This window comes from Mugil cephalus, chromosome 4, assembly GCF_022458985.1.
Source record: "Mugil cephalus isolate CIBA_MC_2020 chromosome 4, CIBA_Mcephalus_1.1, whole genome shotgun sequence".
NCBI lineage: Eukaryota > Metazoa > Chordata > Actinopteri > Mugiliformes > Mugilidae > Mugil > Mugil cephalus.
This window is the reverse complement of record NC_061773.1, coordinates 12,122,802-12,143,072: the sequence shown is the minus strand read 5'-3', so window position 1 is coordinate 12,143,072 and position 20,271 is coordinate 12,122,802. Positions and strand designations below refer to the sequence as shown.

The 20,271-nt window shown below is 41.2% G+C and overlaps 2 protein-coding genes across 8 annotated transcripts in view; one reads left to right on the top strand and one right to left on the bottom strand.

Moving 5' to 3' along the window:
- The first annotated feature begins 333 nt into the window (after positions 1-333).
- LOC125006119 (protein phosphatase 1 regulatory subunit 12B-like) lies at positions 334-8,602 on the top strand. 2 transcript variants are annotated; one of them, XM_047581858.1, is made up of 7 exons: positions 338-709; positions 4,248-4,264; positions 4,403-4,541; positions 6,569-6,670; positions 6,791-6,841; positions 6,918-6,968; positions 8,196-8,602. In XM_047581858.1, the coding sequence occupies exons 1-7, from the start codon at positions 608-610 to the stop codon at positions 8,280-8,282; spliced, it is 549 nt and encodes a 182-aa protein (XP_047437814.1). In that variant the 5' UTR covers positions 338-607; the 3' UTR covers positions 8,283-8,602. The 2 variants fall into 2 exon arrangements, with proteins under 2 accessions (XP_047437815.1, XP_047437814.1); XM_047581859.1 differs by lacking the exon at positions 6,918-6,968 and having other exon boundaries at positions 334-709.
- Positions 8,603-11,446: 2,844 nt separating this feature from the next.
- LOC125006414 (synaptotagmin-2) overlaps positions 11,447-20,271 on the bottom strand; it is a 28,260-nt gene continuing 19,435 nt past the window's right edge. For 3 of the 6 annotated variants that reach the window (XM_047582404.1, XM_047582406.1, XM_047582405.1), the window contains exons 4-9: positions 19,460-19,591; positions 18,170-18,337; positions 17,283-17,453; positions 16,417-16,534; positions 15,942-16,075; positions 11,447-15,804 (exon numbers count right to left, since the gene is read on the bottom strand). In XM_047582404.1, coding sequence (XP_047438360.1) covers positions 15,589-15,804; positions 15,942-16,075; positions 16,417-16,534; positions 17,283-17,453; positions 18,170-18,337; positions 19,460-19,591 — 939 coding nt within the window. In that variant the 3' untranslated portion in view covers positions 11,447-15,588. The remainder of the gene's footprint in view (positions 15,805-15,941; positions 16,076-16,416; positions 16,535-17,282; positions 17,454-18,169; positions 18,338-19,459; positions 19,592-20,271) is intronic. The other 3 variants (XM_047582409.1, XM_047582408.1, XM_047582410.1) reach the window with 3 other exon arrangements.

Here is a 20,271-nt window from a genome sequence, read left to right as displayed (position 1 = left end):
ATTAAACAAACAAGACACAGTGTTAAAAAGTCTTCAAGAAGCTGGTGGGTGGATTTTGTATGTTTTTCTTCTGCTACACTCAGTCTTTATGCTGAGATAAAGTTAACGCTCACTGGCAAGAGTCACATTTTCAACCCTAAAACTATGAATGTGACTATAAATATGCTTTACTTTTTAACTTGTGCTGAATGATCTTGAGACCCTTGAGAGTCCTCTTGGACAATGTTATCCCTGTAAATCCCTGCGTCCACACACACACACATACACACACACACACACACACACACACACACAGTGCAGCCCGCCTACTCCCCAGTCCCACCAGTTCCTCCACTTCTCTCACACTTGTGCTTTCACTCTCATCTGATATGCAATGTCTCACCATCACACGAAGACCACACTTGCCTTGTTCACTTCAACCAAGGACCACAACAACCACATCTGATCTCAATATCCGTGGATAATAAATATTTCCCGCGACTTCTCCTTTGATGCTTTTTTTTTCTCCTTTGCTTTTAAGAAGAACTTCATAAGAGAAAGAAAAAAAAAGAAAAAGCTTTTGGACCACAATACAGCTGCATGCAGTTCCTCCAGCAGCTGAGGAGCGATGTCATCTCTACTTTCTCACAACAAAGATCAGCCACGCATCAGAAAGTCGCTCTCTGATTCTTGTCCAGCTTCATCTGCTGCAGCCACCAAGAGCCTGAGGGTAAGGCCCGATCGTCTTTCATCCTTTCTCTGGCTGTTTAGTCGAAGGAAATGCCACAGATGACATAATGCAAACACTAACTTTAAGGGTCAGTCACTGGCAAACAAACGTCTCCGTAACAGGCCACAGAGGTATTTGTGCGTCCTCGGACAGACTGTACGTCATCCGATGTGTAATTAAGCCAAAGTATTCAGTTAAAAATGACTTGTATTCGTTAATGACCTCTCACCGCCTCATTTGAAATAACTTTTCTTTTTTGGAAATATTCACATGAGAGCTGTTGGATTGCAACTCAAGATATCATGTATGGCACAGTCACTGGTGTGTTGTTTTCTTGAAATACTTTACATGTTTATACTGCGACTACAAAAAAGCGAAAGAAAGTGTGTGAAAGCAAATGAACCTGGTTTTATTGACTTATCCGTGCTGCATGTGACACTGATCAACTTTTGAATCATTCGAATGTAACGTTTGTAAGTTACAAACATAGTAAAAGGTCAGATTAGATTATGATGTATTCTTTCAAGATGACTTTGTTTCTGACAGCATACCAGAGAGAATAGTTATAGTATGTGGTTTCAAGTGAAGTATTTTTACTACTCGTAACATGCCGCGTGCTTTTAAAGACCAGAGCAGTCCACATCAACTCTTGCACGTTGAGGTTCACGCGCAAGTAGGAAGAAAACTTGAAAATGAGTCTAACGAGCAGTTAGTCTTATCTATTTATGTAAACCAAGAATCCACCCGGGAAAAATAGATGGAATGACGCAGAGAACATCAGTGTGTGAGAGAGAGAGAGAGAGAGAGAGGGAGAGAGAGGGGGAGACAGGAAGAGGAGAGAGAGAAAGCAGAGGGAGTGAAAGACAGCATGACAGGGAACAGAAACAAGGAGGGACAGAGAGCTTAGAGGACTGGCTTGTGGGAACTCAGACACAGTATTTATGGATGTTTATCTCTGCTAGTCCTTCGGGAAGCTCACATTTTCCACTTGGGAATAACTGCTCAGCAGGCAAAAAGTTCCTCTTGCAGCCTAAAAGCCGGAGCTTTACAGTCCTTCACGGCCAAAGTCACAAACACCTACTTTTCTAACGTATCTGTTTACACGTGACGTATTTTAACCTAAAGCAGAGCTTTTCCCAAGTCTGCTTACGATATATCATTAATTACCATTTACCAAGCATATCCATGTGTCCAGAGAGAGCGTTTAAGGAGATGACATCAGAGTCTGGTGAGGATCCAGAGTTCCTGTAAATGTCTGAACGGTGGGATATCGCTGTGTTTACATGTAGCGTCTGTAACCTCGCCTCTTCTTCACAGGAATCCACTTACCACCTCCATTAATTTTGGCTGACATGTAGCCCTTTAAGCACTGGTCGCAAGTCGGCTTTTTCCACTTAGGTTTGCGCGACCGCCTCTGGAAAAGGTGTCCGTGTCTAGGAGAATAGAGAACAAAGCAAAATGGGACTGAGCACACTCGTATTCCACTTTGTTTACATGCCTCTGATATACAGTGTGCGCAACCAGCAAGATGATTGCTTTTCATAATTTAAGGCAAACTCACCGTTGTTACGAGTGACTTCAGTTTAAACTGAAAGAATGAGTCATGAGGTGAATGCGATGGAAGAAGAAGCAAATATTTAAATCCTGCTTGGTTGAGCGTCATTGAATTTGTTGCAGCTCTCAAACCGCGACTGGATTTGAAGCGGCACACCACAAGAATCAAACGGAGTTTGTTACCTCGCGTAGAAGTTGCAGCTCTTCATCTAACAGCTCACTGTGGCAGCTCCGTTGTCTTCTTTTTACTCCGTGCCATTTCAGAAATGACAAGAAGGTGTTTGTTTCAATCAGCCATGAACACTAAGCGCTAAGCTCACATACAAAACACAATATATTTGCTGCCACAACTTCATTATGAAAACGCTTTTTTCCCAACATGTGCTGCTGATGATGTGAAGCTGCAGCAGTGGAAAATAAGGTGACAATAACTTAGCATTCTGAATTCATATCCATATATTTGTTTATGGAGAATACGTTAAGAAATATTCTGGACTTTTCGGGGCATAGGCTCAGTCGTCGTCGTCATGCTACGTCATATGATTTGAAGATTTCCCTGAGGTGGACGGTATGTGGCAACACTCGACTTAATGTACTGTTTTTATACTTGTTTTACCCTCTCGTGTAAAACGCAAGACAAACGTAACTAGGAATCTGCAGCCAAGCTGATGCTTAGCAAATAATAATTAGCGTAGCATACGGATGGGAATTCAGGTATAAAGTCATCAGTGAAAGTACTGGACAGCATTACATCGCTGATCTTTGCCATGAGCATATAACACTAATCGCTTGTAACACCACTGAATGTACTTTAAGCCATTTGTTTAAAAGAGATGTACTTACTGTACAGTACTTATGAGATCAACCCCTTATTCTTACTGAGTTTGTATACACTAGCCGGCAAACTGTCTAGTCTATTTATATGAGGAACAGGCAACGGGAGAAAAATGAATAACTGAGTGGAACAACATAATAAAGATGATTCTGTTTTGGAGAACCAGGGATCACTAAGTTTGTATATGGAAAATAATACTCTGTGAACTGCACAATCACTGGGTCTCGACTCAGTGGAGCACATCTGAGCAACTCAGTACCGGTGTCTCATGCTCTTTACCACCTAATCAAATGGAGAAAGTCGGAAATGTGGATTGTAAAGACGTGTTGAAGCTAATCTGTCGGCTTGTTACCGCAGTAGGATCCTACAGCAGAGTACCACTTCCTGGTTATGTAAATTGTATTATACTGTTATTATTAAACTGGCCTTTTTAAGGGAGCATGAGTTTCTGTTGCTTGGCTCTTCTTAAGCTTCTTTTGAAGATCTGATAATCCACTTGAAAATCTCAGCACAGAAACAATATAGCCCTTCCAGCTGTAGCAGGCAGTAATGAAGAACAAATAGTGGAGGTCACTACCAGAGTTATTACCTTTTTTGGATGTGTTTAGTTATCTGTGCTTGTCAGTTTATTTTAAGGGATCATTTCCTCTCTCTTCCTTTAACTTGCCTTGGTATTTCAGACGGCCATAAACCTTTTCGTGGAAAACTGTAAATGCCTTCCTTGAGGAATTCTTGGAAATGTCACTTTTTAGAATTAGATAACTTTGGCAGCATGTAGATATGGATAATGTACACACTTGTTCCCATGGAACATGGGATAAAATAGCTGCATGTAAACTATATGGAAGTTTAATCCGTACACATAATGTTCAGCAGCGTGCCGATTTGGGGAGTTTGTACTGAATACGTATCATATTGTGATTGAACAGCCTGTCAGGGATGAAGAGATGAAGTTAAGCTGTGTGTTACACATGCTGAAATATGGTCTTGGTGGGGTTGAATGGCTTTTTAATACAGTGCAAGGTTTAAGTGTGGCTGTTTAAAGTTGTCTTAGATATCTTGATACCCTTACAGTGGCTTATATGTTTTTTTTTTTTTTTAACTTGCTGAGATGAAACCCAGTTCTAAAACATTTCTCCTCTATTTCAGCATGAGAGACTGTCTAGGTAAGTTTCCTCTAATTAAATTCATCACTATTTCCTATAGACGAGAAAAAGAAGTATAGAACAACAGGAAATTACAGAAAATCCTTATTGATATTAACCTTGGACAGTGAATGGTTGTTATCTCTCACATGCCTTCAGACTGAGTTCTTCTGGATCATCTGATGCGTCCAACGATACGTCGACGAACCACGCCGAGTCCTACTTCCTACGAAGGGAGAATAGACTATCTGCAAGGAAAAAGGCAGAAGAGGAGACACTGAACAATGATTATAAAAAGGCAGGTGATGCACCTTGAATGTGTTTCTCGTGGCTGTTTTTAACTTGGAATTTGCAAAAACAGTATAGTGGCTCTGCGTCACCGGCAAACTGCAGTAGGCACTCACAGAACACAACAACTCAGGAACATAACGGGAAACAAATTCAGTGTTTCAAAACTGAGTTCACTTACAGGACGAGTAAAAGCAAAGCTGACATGTAAGGTATAAAACAAGATGGTAGATTAGCCAAAAAAAAAAAAAAAACTATTGTAATTATGCTACATTTCCTACTTTGAAATGTACAGTAAAAATGAAGAATTTGACAAAAAGGACAGCAAAAATAAATTTGAAATAATCTGTTAGAGTCATTAGGATACTTACAAATTCCCTCTGTTTTGGAAATTGAAGGTTTGATATTTGACTCATCTTGAGAAAATGTGAATTTTACAGTTAAGGCCAAATATCGACACTCGTGCCAGTGGTTTGTGACGCTCTAATCACAGCTAGAGCTAAATGCTAATATCAGCATGCTGACAGACTCATGGTGACAATGCTAACATTTTATGCATGGAAAGAAAATAAAACCTTTCAGTAATTTAAATATGTGACATGAAAATCTCAAAAAGGTTTTAGTCTAGTATTAATTTTTAAAAAAGTAAGTTTTACACTTAACTTAACACTTAACAAATTAATTTAGGTTAATAAGTATTGGAAATTGGAATCATGGTTGTCAGGTTGTATCAAAAGCTGCAATTCATAAAACAACAGTTGAACTTTTGTATAATAAACAGATTCATTACCAGATTTATAGCTCTAATCTAGACTTTCCCCTTGATGGAGGAGCAATGCTGCCGTGCTGTATTTCATTGTTGTTGGGCAGAAACCTTATATCTTCCCATTTCAGATCTTTTTTTCATGAATTGATGCCCTATTTCATCATACGAGTGTCACACAAACTGTTTCAAGTTCAACACGTCACGACACATTGTGAGTTTATAGATCGTCTATTTTCACCACTAATTACAGTAATAAAGGAATGCGTTTAGACATACAAGGTTTCCACCCAAAAGCAAATACTTTCTGATTTTCTAAGGATTATGCATTACGCCAAGATAAAGTGGTAACAGTGGAGTCAATGTTCATGTCTCCAAAAAAGCCAAGTACAAAAACAGTCTTACTTTGGCAATCGTGACTTCATTTCTGAGAATTTGTTAAAGTGAAATACACATACACATGCCAATATGAGATGAGGAACATATATGCTCAACTTGACCTTGTCTACCAGACCAGACCGTCACTGAATGTAAACATGGCTAAACATGCTGTTAACGTTACATTAGCTGTAGAAGTGTGCTGTTCATTTAGACACATAGGGAAATGTAACAGGTCTGAAATGCCACATCTTACGGCGTGTTTCAGAAACTACACTCAGACACAGGTTAATGTCACAACACATGACACTTGCTGTCAAAATCCCTGCATGTTCTATACAACAACAACAAAGATAGGATGCAGCCAGCATTGCTGATACTTTTTAGCTTTTCACAGGCGCACAATAGACAGAAATGTCATGCAGTTCTGGCAGACCACCCACTAACATTTCCGTCCAGTCTCGTCCCGTCAACAAAAACTCACGCACGTCTCGTCATGTTTTAGTCATCAAACAGCCACGTATAGCTCGTCACTGTCTTGTGAAAAAAGGAGCATCAACGACATAACTTCGTCATTGTCATTGTTGACAAAAGCAACAGTAATAAAAATGACTAATAAAATCTATAAATAGTGCGTCCCCAGTAAAGGTTAGGGGGTCAACAGAAATTGAGTGAATGTCCGATCCAAAAGTTGAAGCATTTCACCCACAACAACAGATTTGAACCTCACGATCGTCTGAGAAAAGGTAATCACCGTCATGGTAAATTATAAAAATAAGCTTTAGTTGTTTCCCTGAAAAACACAAAAAGAGGAGCCCTTCATCCTGCTGACATGTCTGTTTGTTGGTCTGCGTGCTGTAAAAATAAACCTTTCCTAACAAGTGAACCTTTTCTAGATGTACGAGAAGGCGCTGGCCACCAATCAAAGGCTCAAATCCCGACTGGAGACGAGTAAACAGGAACTCTCCATGATTCAGGACCAGCTGCAGAGAGCGCAGGTAAATGTGGTCGACGGTTGATGTGCTGATCGTTGGCGTGAAAGAAATAAAGGACAATTGAAAACGAGTTGTGTCGAGTTGTGCTGTAATGCTTTTCGTGATGACCTGTCGTTGCTGCAGAAGGGGGGGACGAGCGATTGTGCCTCGGACTTGCTGAAAGCAGAAGAAAAGGTATGATCTGTGCATCGGATTGTTTTTGACTGGGGTGCATCCATTCTCATTTGTCTTTTGTAAACGTTCTTCGTAGGAAAGTTGGGGGATTAAAAAGAGGATATCTGATATGGAAGAACAATTGAAGGTAATGTACATTTAACGTCCGGCCTCCTTTGAGAACATAGAGTTAACCATATCAAAAGAACGCCTCATTTGCCACAACAGCGAAACCCACACTGTGTGAAGTGTTTGTGGGACTTGGTGCCTTCAGTCTTAGCTGTGCCGTCTACGCCGCTTTTAGCTGACATCATTTGTCACCATTATGCTCGGTTGCCTGTGGTCTGTGCGAGCACTTTAACGCTGCAGAGCGGGCGAGCCATCAGTATTCATCTGCAGTGTGGTGCCCACAAATGTGGGCTGTGTTGTGCAGGGGGCGAACACAAACAAAAACCTCTTGTTACCTATGAATGAGAGGTCTGAGCAAACATGAGATGCTCGTCTGAAAATAGCCCAACAGAGAGTCACTGTTGTGTGTCGTCGAGTCTGGTCCAGTTGTGGAAGCGTGTTAGTAAATACATCATTATGTTTGTTTTATTGTAATTGATTAGCCTACGTTTAGCTAGCTCAGATAGCCCTGTTTTGTGGGGGGGGTTGAGTCGCTAAAAGCAATATAAGTCAGAAACTTTGGTCCAGAGCTTTCTGTTTGGAAATAGAATAGAATATGAAGAAGTAAATAAGTGACAAATCCCACAGTATGTCGATTATATTGTGCTGTATATGCAAACTTTAGATTGAATTTAGTCAATGAAACGAAAAGGAAAAACAACAGAAGCTTTTCTGTCTCAGGACACTTTTCTACTTTAATAGAGATTTAAACGCCCTATTTTTTCTATCACAGACCTTTATGAGAAAGGTTCAGACTACATATTCATGTATTTCTTTGTTTATGTAAGATATTGTCAGTGGTCATTAATATTTAATGCGAGAAAGAAATACAAAGAAAACCGTGTGTTTTCAGTTACCTCACACTGTGCATCTTTTTTTTTTTTTAATGTTTTGGAAGGCACACAAAGCTTTTGGTTTGAATGTCTGTTCCTTTTAATCAGTCAACTCCATTTTGATGTGATGTGTGTGAAGCTGAAAGGGCTGCTGAAGTGACCAGAAATCAAAACCAGGCCTTTGTAGCATGTGGAAGAATATGAAATGACTTTTAAAGTGCAAGTAGGAAACAAAGAAGCAGAATGAGCTGCAGGAAAAAGAATACGCTCGCTGCTAGCAATTCCTCATTATGATCAGGAATGTTCTGCCCGGGCACAGTGATGCCTCCACGTTACTAGAAACTCCTAAGATTTGTTTTTCCGCTCTCCCCCAGGTTAAAGCAGAGCTTAAGATGGAGAACCAGAGACTGAAGGACGAGAATGGGGCTTTGATCCGTGTCATCACCAAACTCTCCAAGTGAGACAGGAAGCAGGAGGGAGGAGGAGGAGGAGGAGGAGGAGGAGGAGAGGGAAGGTCACAAGAGACCATATTTATATCTGTGCTCTTTGTACATTCAAAGCATGAATTCATACTTCGCAGTATGTACATCTCCAGGAAACTTGAGCCCATTCTAGAGATTGTTATTGTTTAGACAGATGACAGATTTCTTTTTTTTTTTTTTTTTACCAGTTCAGTGACACAAAGATACATTTTACAAGTGTCGAACTGTAAATGTACTGTATCTACAGCAGTAACACAAAATACATTAAATTAAAAAGTAGTCTCTACATTCACAAAGTATTTCTAAGCCAAATGCTGCTTTGCGTGTGTGTGTGTGTGTGTGTGTTTTTTTTTTTTTACTTTGCTGTGTTCATACGAATATATTGTCCAGGAGGAAACCATCTATAAAACTTCACACGTAAGTAATATCCGAGCGCGCAGAGGTACAAAATAATGCAGGTATTTCCACGGAGGTATTACCATGGAAACAGCAACATTCAGTCTATTCTACGTGCGGACTCTGAAAAAAAAAAAACGTCCAGGGACAGCGGATGATGGATGAGCTACATTTCTCTGGAACGTGGGAAAGTCATCTCTGATTTAAGAGCTTTACCTTGATGGATGATTTCACAAATGACACCCTCTTCCTCTCACATGTGCAAATCAATGCAACAATCAAATGTGTAAAATGTAGTGGGGGAAAAAATAAATGTTGTTTGTTTTTCCAGATGAGAGTCTACACAAAAGCAAACGAGACATGCATGTCCATCCTTTCAGTCTGAATGGCTTTAGCAAGAGGGAATATTTAGTAATAGGAAACAGATCTTACCCTGATGGCTTTTAGGCGACACGATATGGAGTTGTTGTTGTTGTTAGCTGTGGTTTTGAGGACTTAATGCAATGAAGATCCAAAGTGTCGTCAACTTATGTCAGCACTGTCTGTAAAAAAGAAGAGATACACTTGAACACACTGCAAAGACAAGAGCCACTGTCTTCTGCACCTGTGTGAAAGGACACAACACCCACCACCAGCAGGTGGCAGTAGTCTATATACACTCACCAGCCACTTTATGAGGTGCACCTTGGTGGTAAAAGGTGTTGACAAGGTGGTGGAAATGTTTCTCAGAGATTTTGGTCCATATTGACATGATAGCATCACACAGTTGCTGCAGATTTGTCAGCTGCACATCTATGATGCGAATGTCTCGTTCCACCACATCCCAAAGGTTCTCTACTGGATTGAGATCTGGTGATGGTGGAGGCCACTGGAGTACAGTGAACTCATTGTCATGTTCAGACACCAGTTTGAGATGATATGAGCTTTGTGACATGGTGCATTATCCTGCTGGAAGTAGCCGTCAGAAGATGGGTACACTGTGGTCATGAAGGGATGGACATGGTCAGCAACAATACTCAGGTAGGTTGTGGCATTTAAACCATGCTCAGTTTGTACTAAGGGGCCCAAAGTTTGCCAAGAAAATATCCCCCACACCATCACACCACCACCACCAGCAGCCTGAACCGTAGATACAAGGCAGGATGGATCCATGCTTTCATGTTGTTTACACCAAATTCTGACCCTGTCATCTGAATGTCACAGCTGAAATCGAGACTCGTCAGACCAGGCAACGTTTTTCCAATCTTCTATTGTCCTATTTTGGTGAGCCTGTGTGAACTGTAGTCTCAGTCTGACAGGAGTGGCACCCGGTGTGGTCTTCTGCTGCTGTAGCCCATCTTCTTCAAGGTTGGACGTGTTGTGTGTTCGGAGATGGTGTTCTGCATTCCTTGGTGGTAACCAGTGGTTATTTGAGTTACTGTTGCCTTTCTATCATCACCAACCAGTCTGCCCATTCTCCTCTGATCTCTCACATCAACAAGGCATTTTCGTCCACACAACTGCCGCTCACTGGATATTTCCTCTTTTTTGGACCATTCTCTGTAAACCCTAGAGATGGTTGCGTGTGAAAATCCAAAAAGACCAGCCCGTCTGGCACCAGCAACCATACCACATTCAAAGTCACTTAAATCCTCTTTCTTCCACATTCTGATGCTCAGTTTTTGGTGTCTTGATCACCTCTACATCCCTAAATGCATTTAATTGCAGCCATGTGATTGACTGATTAGCTATTGAAGCAATTGAGCAGGTGTACCTAATAATACCTAATAAAGTGGCAAATGAGTGTACACACACACACACACACGCACACACACACACATATATATATACATATATACATATACATACTGTATACATACATATGTCATTCAAAAGGGGAAACCAGAGGAGCTACCATTAGCTGGGAGGCTAGGAAAAGCTTCAGAGTCTTAGAGCTGGCCTCTACAGAGCCACACTGATCTGTTGGTCTACATGTTGTTTAATATACGCGGTGATTTAGATTATGTTTTGAAGTCTGTAGTAAACATATGACAGGATGTTTTCCGAACATGTACAGTGGAGCGAGCCAGGTGACAGTGGGAAAAACATAAATAACTACGTGGCCAAACATCAAAAATAAAAATGTCATGCCAGTGAAGAAGACGCTGACAGTAACTTCCCTTGAGGAACAGATGCTGGGCGTCAGCGACTTAATGTTAGCGTGGGTTAGCGTAGCCAGTACAGGCTATAAACATCAAAGTGGGATACAAGTGACGAATATGGTGATATCAACAGCCATATTTCTCTGTGTTACGTGTAAACATCACGTCGCAGATGTAATCAGAATAGGACAAAGTACATGTGTAAACACAGTAAATAAATGTGGAAGGGTTGTGCAAAAACCCGGAGACGTTTGGTTGCATCACACAGGCTCTATCACGGTGGGTGGGAGGTGAAATGGTGAACACGATACCGCTTGTTAGTCACAAATCAGTGTCTTGGCACATTTTTCTAAAGATTTTCTAAAAAAAAAAGAAAAGTCTAATGCATGAAAAGAAGGGTATGTATCTGCATTAAGAGTCCACTGCATTGAGCATGTGTAGCAATTTAGTTTGGTTCGTCACCCATGTGCTGTTGTTGCACTTTCATTGCATCAGAGAAGCTATTCAACAGTGTTTCCTGTTTCTTTCATGGGTACGATGCCCCCCACTGACCACAAGTGGGAAAGCAACCAGAAGAGGACGTTTACACACAACACAGGACAAGGCTACTTAAAATTCTTTTATTTCCTATGATTACAGTTTGACAACACCACAGAGATATGTCCTGACCACACCCCACACATTTGGGTTCCCTTGAGTACTTCACTACTACACAGAGTGATTCATTGATTGATTTTTTTTTTTTCTTGGCCTTTTTATTTTGCTTTTTTTTTCCTGGAAAACATGGAATCATTGAGGAAATAAATCATGCAGTTCACAAAAAGGCACAACTATTGACACACCTCTACAACAAGACAAGACAAGACTCAAGAAAGACTTTCAAGCATTTCCCTTGGTCTGTGTTGCTCAGCAAGTGAAAACACGGCTGAGGAGGACGGCAATCAGGTCTTTGGAGGTTCCGTTTTTTTTTTTTTTTTCCTGACCGTGAAGAGATCATAATTATAGAGAAACCGTTACTGAAGCAGCAGGTTGGCAGTATTGCATTGCAAATGTTGATTTTGCAGTTGTCGGGTCTGCTCTGTGCTCGACACAGCTTGTGAGACCCAGGAAGACAGAGATTTTGTTGCCTGCGTTGCAGAGGAGTGATATGATCCATGAACAGGACACCGACAAACAAACAGGGGCCTAGTTGGTCCTATTGTAAATACGCAAAATCACAAAATCTGAAAATTGTACGTATGGCACACACGTCAAATTCAGCAAAGCACGTTTTTTTACATTGTTAAAAAAAAAAAAGATGAATTGGGATGGCTCTTCGGAAAAAGAGCTTATTGACACCCAGCAAATGAATTTTCCCCTCAGCCCGTCCAACACAGAGACATAGCTGTAGTGTAATCTGTCACGAAGATTAGGATTTTTCATCTTCATGCGGCTGTATTGTTGCAAATAAAGATTTCTTGTCTCACAGTAAATGATAATGAGTCAAAAAGCAGACGGAGGGGAAACAGATCCCACATTACAAATGTCATGGCAGCCACAACATTAATATCTCAGAGCATCATGCACTAGTGACACAACACCAGCTCCTCCAAATGCAACCCATTTTTTTTATTATTATTATTATTATTATTTATTTTTTTTTAAGCTGCATTCATTCATAAAGTGACATTTGTAATGGAAAGAGTATTGATTGCTTAGTTATTAGACTGGAGCCACTTAAGAGGACAGCATCAATAATATACTGTAATGACAGTTCACAGAGCTAACGCTGCAAAAATAAATATAATATAATAAATAAATGAAAATGCAGTGTAATTAATTGAAAACAAATTAGATTTTATACACAAAGACGATTTTTCTAATAAGATAAGGAGGTGCAATTTGATGAACTACAAAGAAAATCAAGGGCCACAAGTCAGTCGAGGGATCTGCTTTATCTTCAATTAAGACTTGACACCGATATGGCAGGAAGAAATGAGGGAAACATTTACGGTGCACTGAGATTGAAAATAAAGGAGCCCGCCGATATTCTCCTGTTGTTCTTTTAATATGTACAGTCTACTGGTTAGCAACCAACAAGTGCAAACAGAAATGAACAATAATTACATGACTTGTAGCCCAAGAACACTGCATTTACCACAAAGGACACAGACGACGACAGGAAATCAGTCGATCATGCAGTATTGTGGAGTCATAGGGGAGTTTGCTTCTTGTGACACGCGAAGCAGCCCTGCTTTTAAACGAGGCGTTCAAGGAGCCTGCGGATACCTCAGACATTCACTCAGTCCCGTTCAACAAAAATACATACACTTTGCAGTCAGTGCACACTTTTTTTTTCTTTTTTTTTAACTCCGTTTTTATTATCAAAAAATGACACAGGACACAAACACACATACACAATATAATTATGGTTCCTCTTTAAAACATGCTACTATTTACATCACCTCGTAGATACATGCTGTAGCCTATTCACAAGTCTGCGCGATGCATTGTGTTAACAATAGAAAGAATATGGATTAACCAATAGCTGTACTGCTGTTCACCTTCCTGCTGACAATGTGGATGCAAAAAAGGTTTTTATATATATATATATATATATCTCCAATGCCTTCTTCTAAAAATGTAACTATTACTGAGAATCCCATGTTGCAATTTGAGTCTACTTCTTCAGGTGGAATCTATAGCACTGAAATATTTAAATTTATAAAATCTGAATTCATGTGGTTCACATCCCCCTTTGGCAGTTTCTCAAATGCAGAAAGAACTTCACATCTGACTTTTCTCAGATCTAATTTGTTTTTTGTTTAAACTTCAGCCTTGGACCACATACAGTGACAGAAGATTTTTCTTTTGTACTGCAGCTATGCTATGGGTAGTAAAATATATAAAATATATTTTATTGTCTTTGCGTGTTTATTTTATTTATTATTTTAAGATTCTTTCCGTGTACTACACCTTCTGCGAACCACCCGCGCACCTAATGGGACGCAAACACACTTGGTTGAGAATTACTGCGATAATGCAAAGGCCAGATAATCTTGTTCTGACTCCAGGGACAGCGCTCAGTGACATCATAATGTTCCGCTCCTTCAAAGGTCTAAACTACACATCAGTGTTTGAAATCGCACACATTAAAATGGCCGGTTTGATCTTTCCAGGAGGGGGGAAGTAACACCACATGAGCTAAATTTAATGCTTCCAAAAGTAAAATATTTATGCTTATAGAAACTCCATTTCCTTTTTGTGCCTCCCAGCCTCCACACATTACACATAACACAATATGCCTGTGATGGAGCCACAACACCACCATGTTGCAACACTTGGCTTGTTGCAACGTGGTGGCTCCAGGATCACAAAGCCTGTGTCCCGACTGAGTGATTCAAAGAGCACGAAATGCTAATTTCTGCAGCTCTATTTGGTTCAAGCTCATTTCCTAGGAGGTCACTGGTGTACCGTGTTGTGTGTCTGCTGTGTTGTGTGTTTTCGATGCAGCGGTTGCCATGCCTTAGACTCTACAAACCTGCATGTTGCACTTTACATTCTTTTAAAAAGAGATGCTACAGCTTACATTTCAAATTCAGTTCTCTATAAAAAACAAAAAAAAACAACAACAACAACAACAAAAACATCTTGTGTTTGACAGAATTCATCGTGTCGTTTCTCCAGAGACTATTGGTGTGGACGGAACATGTGTATGACGGGGAAAGTCCAACATCCGTTAGAGACATACAAGGAGTTAGATGGCACGTTTTTTTTGTTTAGTTTTGTTTTTTTGTTTTGTTTTTGTTTTTTTCTGAAGCAACAGCATAATTTAAAAGAAGCATAACCGATTTGAGCATCACTGAACTGAAAGCCTGCTTCTCTTCCTCCATGGAAGGGTGTCGTTTTACACCCGGCTGACCAGCGCAGCTCGAGCCAGATTTCAGATGGCACATTCACAATGTCCCTGACATCCTACGAATGGTACCAGACCTTTCTCGAAGTGTCGTGTCAGGAAGGCACCCTTGTTTTCCTGTCCTACATTGCACTTGACTGGAGAAACAGAACATGTTTGTTGAACCTAAATGCATAGATGAACCTTTATGGCAACGAGCGGCAGCTTCACCCCGGCTACACTGCTTTCTGAAGGTAGGTTTGAATCTCCTCCTCAAGCGTGAGCTTTTCAAATGAAGACAAACATGCGGCAGCATGGACGTCTGCATTCGCTGACCTCAACCTGATTCATTCTCAATGATCTGTACGCATTAATAGACTTAAACTGACTTTATGTAGGAAATAACCCAATTATTATTACTACAGTACTCTCTATTGCAAGTTATAGCACACTTAGTAGCAAGATACAATACTGGGCATGGTGAACGCAGAGCAGTGGGGAGGTAAGTAAAGCATGCTCTCTAAACTAAACTAAAGCTTTTTATCCAGCATTGTCTTCTCCGAGACTCCCATTCAGTGTCAGCACCCTAAGAATCAGTTTCTAAGTTTCTTCGAATGAAAGAAAGACCAAAAGTTCAACATTCGCGAGCCAGTCACCCGACAACGCAGCGCCACCCTTCTCAGCATACACCGTGTGAAATGTGATGCTTAAAAAGAGTTTCTCTCCACTTAACCATGAATGAGCAGATATTTCTAAGATGTCTCTTTTTTGCTGAGCAGGATTCATGACGAGCCGTCACGTATTAAGTCATGGGATTCATGCAAAGTAGGGGGTTGGGGTTCTGAGTTGTGCATTAGCTGGTTGGTGGAGCACGTTACTTCTTTGCATTCAGGGATGCCAGCTGACCGTCGATATCCTCCTCCGGCTGCAATGGATGCCACTGGGCAATGGGGCGGCGTGGGTTAGCCAGCATGTCGGACCAGTGCTTCAGACCTAAGCCGGTGGCCTTGCTGCCCACGAAAATCTTTCCGATGGCGTCATTCTTACCTATCTTGTCATAATCAAACACTGTGACTGCCACCAAGATTTTCTGAGGAGGTAGAAATAGGGAAAAAAAAAATTATTTCTGTCATTAGGGCTTCACATTAAAAATATAAACAATTAAAACAGTAGCGGAGATCGACGAAGACGTTTCGGCGCATCGGCCTGGTTTGAATCGCACCGTACCTGCATCTGTTCCAGGGGGATTTCAAAGCTGAAAGATTCATTGTAGTACGGGTTCAGAGTGTTCTTCTTCACTGTGGTCTTCTTCTTCTTCAGACGCTTACCCCCCTGCAGCAGCTGGATCTTGACGTAAGGATCTGGAAGGGGCGTCGGCAAAAGAGACCATCAAATAAAGTGTTTTCCCTTTCTGATATGTTTCCCATGATATGTCTTTGTTTATTTTTAAAAATTGAAAACTTTATTCCCCTGTGTATTAAAGACTCAAGATTTCAATAACAAACTGTACTTATCACAAAATACCTGCACTACACCTTTGGAGTTTTGTGAGCCCTACGATATCATAAATTGTAGACTTTCGCCTTGTAGCATTATGTGTTTGCAAGCGTCGACGTAAACAAAGCGTTAAATCAGTCCCAATAAAAAAATTTTGCGATCCAGATTTTTATTTACACCCGTGACTGAGTTACTAATTCTCTACCAGATAGGCCGCAGGCGTCCATCTTCTTCAGGTTCTTTGCCTCCAGGATGCAGACGGTGAGTTTCCCGGCGGTGGGGACGTAACGGAGGGAGATGCAGATGTCGCCGAGTTTCTCGGGCTGAGCACGGCACGGCGTGGCACGGCACGGAGACAGGGGCAGGAGACAGAAATGACAAGCACATATGCTCATCAGACAATCGCTCTTTTTATGGCGCGTTCTCAGATAACGTCATATTCTCTCAGCCTTGTCCCTGTAGCGCTGTAGCGACACTGGAAATGTGCACGCTCAGAACGGTACAACACCATTGGGATTTATTAGAAATGTGAAGCTCGACGTTTTCAGCATCTAGAAATATGACTGAGATTTGCTTGAAAAAGATAATGGAAAATACAATCGATACCAACAGTGAATGTCATCTGTTTTGCAAACTTCATAGGTACACAATGGCACCAAGACAAACTATCTTTCTAAATGGAGGATGTTGTGACTAATCCCATGATTTTACTTTCTGCTCTGTCTCCAGTCGTCCATCTCCATCCCTTTGAACCCTACTGAGAACTTGTTCATAATAAAACATCTGGAGACAGGCATCATTTAAACGTAGGTAAACAGGGAATTTGTTGGCAGTGATTTTATCTGTGGATTAATATGTAGTTTATGCTCCAGTAAATATGTACACTGCCTTCGATCAAACTGACAAGGAATAAATTACTATGTCCATCATAATGAAGAAACATCTAATGGTGAGATGGTTAGCTTTTTCCTTCTATGGTGCTACACCTGCCTGAAAATACTCGGGGGCAGGATTCATTCATAATTTGTGTTGAGCTAATTTGTGTTTAATCATTGCAATAGCTGACAGCACCTCCTCCTGATCGGCGCTCTCCAGATCCCGCCACTCCTCGATCGGCCGCCCGAGGTCGATGGTGTTCATGGGGATCTTCACCTCTCCAATGACGTCATGTTTGGAAAACCGGTCGTAGTCGTAAACCGACATCACCAGGGTCTTGCCCCCCAGCTCCTCATAGGGTAGCTGCTCGAGAGAGACAGTGTTATTTATAGACGATTGTTCTCGTATGCAGCCAGAGAAATTTGGCTTAGGAAGATTAACGGTGACATTTACGTGTCATTAGGTGACGCATGTCTAGCTACAGGCTTCTTGAAAAGGACGCAAGCAACTGATTCAGCCTGAATGAAAACCCCTCACTATCCAGATTAAACTGTTTACAAGCAAAATATGAGAAAACGCTGAACAAACTAACTGGAAATAATCATTTGCAATGAAGTTAAAATAATAATTGTCTGAGGATATGAATATTTTCTCAAATTTAAACATCCCAGAACAGCGTTCACTGAAGTGCTGTGATAAATCCGTGAAGCAATAAATGTGCCAGAGAACATCTGTGGCTTTGTGTGCAGAGAACAGGCGGAGAAGTAGGATGGTTTTTTCGCTGCTGCATGTTCGCAGACTAGCATGGCTTCCTGCTCGACCCAGAGCCACTTGTCTCTGCGGGCCTTATTAGCCAGGACAGGAAAGAGCAGCATGTAGGCTGCAAAGGCCAGCGGGTACACGGATCCATACAAACCTGACAAGACGCAATCAGTGCTGTCACGCTTAACACACTGGGAGGGACACACAGGTGTTTAGGAGGATTATTTGTGCATTTTATATAAATAGGAAAAAAAAGGTACCACTGGCAAATGTTTGATCAACGGGACGCATGCCTTCTTAACAGGAGCAGAAAAACTTACCTTGAAAACAAAGGTCTCATTAAAGACGGGGTTCAGTGTTTTCTTGTGCACTTTGGTGTCATACTTCTTCTTCTTGTCAGGCAGGAGCAGGACTTTGACGTAAGGATCGGAGGTTCCACCTGAGTCCATGGACATGAGATCTGCAGCCTGAAGGATCCCGACCGTGAGCTGTGTGCAGAGCATTCAACAGGATTAGAAGCAACAGGAGACAGCTATTTTTTTTTTCCTCAGGCAAAAAAATAAAATAAATAAATAAAATATATAATCAGTGTCAGGGTCGCTGCCTCAGACTGGTTATATAAGCCTCAGAATCAATCACCACAAGCGCCATGGCTGACAGGAGACAGAGTGAATGTCAGAAGCTTTTCTTCAATGTCGCACAATGCGGTAACTTCTACTAGAGCGTTACACTGTGCACTACGATATGTATATTCAGCTGGTGCTGCATCGCAGAGACACTTTGTTTCAGGCTCTGCTGGGTTTGATATTTACTTAAATGAAAGCATTTTTGATTCCACATTTAAAGTTTATTGTTCATGTCATACGAGGCTGACAGTATGACAGATTAAAGCCACTGAATGTTTGACAAATATCTTCGCTTTTCCCCTCAGACACTGCTGCTGTAAAACTATTCATTTTATGGTTTGGCCTCGTGATTCTTTCAGTCGTGCTTTGCTGAATTTTTACAATGAACCTGTTCAGGCTTTGAAGATGAATCAAAAAAGAAAAAAAAAAAGAACCACATTCTTCACCACCACGTTCCTGCCTTGTTTTTACACCGCAATAAGGCAGCAGCCTTCAGCTTCAGCTAGCTAGGCTTAGCCTGACAAAATTTGCCAGCCAATTTATTTGAAGCTAAGTTACATCTTATTGGTTTTGTAAACCAATTTGTAAACCAAAAGCTTTATTGTAGCGCGTAATGTTGCTGTATGTGACTATGTCTTGGCTATGCGCAGTAGCGTCCTGGAGAGTTATCGCCACTGTGACGCCGTATTGCTTCCTCTTTCCTTCCTCGCCCACGTTCCCACAGCCAATCATTTCCTGGGTCTCCGCTCATTGCATTTCAGCTCCTCTGTCACTCACACCATCTGTTGTGCGTCCCTCCCCCTCTCCTCCTCCCCCACCTCCACCTCATCCCGGGCGTCCAGGGGGACTAAAGCCTCCTTCAGCCTCTCTCCTCCACCACCAGCAGCGTCTAAACGGCATGCCCTATCTATCTATCTATCTATCTATCTATCTATCTATCTATCTATCTATAACATAATGTATTTAAAGGTGATGATCACAGACCTTCGTGTTCTCAAAGTCATAATCTATAGAGTACTGCAGCTTCCCCAGTTTCTCTTGTTCTTTCTCCTCTTCCTCCTTCTCCTCCTCCGTCAGTCCGGTCTCTCCCTCGTCGTCGTCGTCGTCCTGGTGTTTCTGCAGTGCGAAGGTGATAAAGCAAACAAAAAACAAACACTGTGTTAAATGTTTAAGGATTCGGGGACTCAGAATGCAGGGCTCCCCCATAACAGCCAGCATGCCACAGACACTGGAGCTCCAGGAGTGATTTATTTATTTATTTTTTTACATGGGAGATACACGTTTTGGTTACTGCTTACCTGTACAGCACCTGATGATAAAAACCAGGGATTCATCATTTTATCAAGGGGAGACCTTACTGCAGGTAACGTACACTAAGTTAAATCAGCTTTTTTTGTTTTTTTTTGTTTTTTTTAAACTCCGTACACCTCATCTTATTTTTTTTGTGGATCAATTCCTTTCGACATGCTTGAGCAGCACGGTGACAGCCAGAGTCAGTGGAGGGATTGCATGCTAGTTCCACTAAGAGGATTAATGACCACGGCCTCTCCAATAAAAACCAGAGATTAGCACTGGTTCTCTATAACATTTTTTTTTTACATTATTTCAATTGAACCCCAAAGGAACTAGCTCACAACAGCAAATGCAAATAAGATGCAAAGGGAAACTGAGACATAACATTCAGGGTAAGGAGATGTGTCGTATTTTCAGTACATTACAGTCTGTGGTCGCGTTGAACCCTACACGTATAAGCTAAAAGTCCAAGCTTTTTAACCTTCTCATGCCTTGTTTCATCT

Coding starts and splice junctions, on each gene's coding strand:
- LOC125006119 (XM_047581858.1), top strand. CDS start 608: ATGTCATCTCTACTTTCTCACAACAAAGATCAGCCACGCATCAGAAAG. Junction 6,842..6,917: donor TGCTGAAAGCAGAAGAAAAG/GTATGATCTGTG, acceptor CGTTCTTCGTAG/GAAAGTTGGGGGATTAAAAA. Junction 6,969..8,195: donor ATATGGAAGAACAATTGAAG/GTAATGTACATT, acceptor GCTCTCCCCCAG/GTTAAAGCAGAGCTTAAGAT.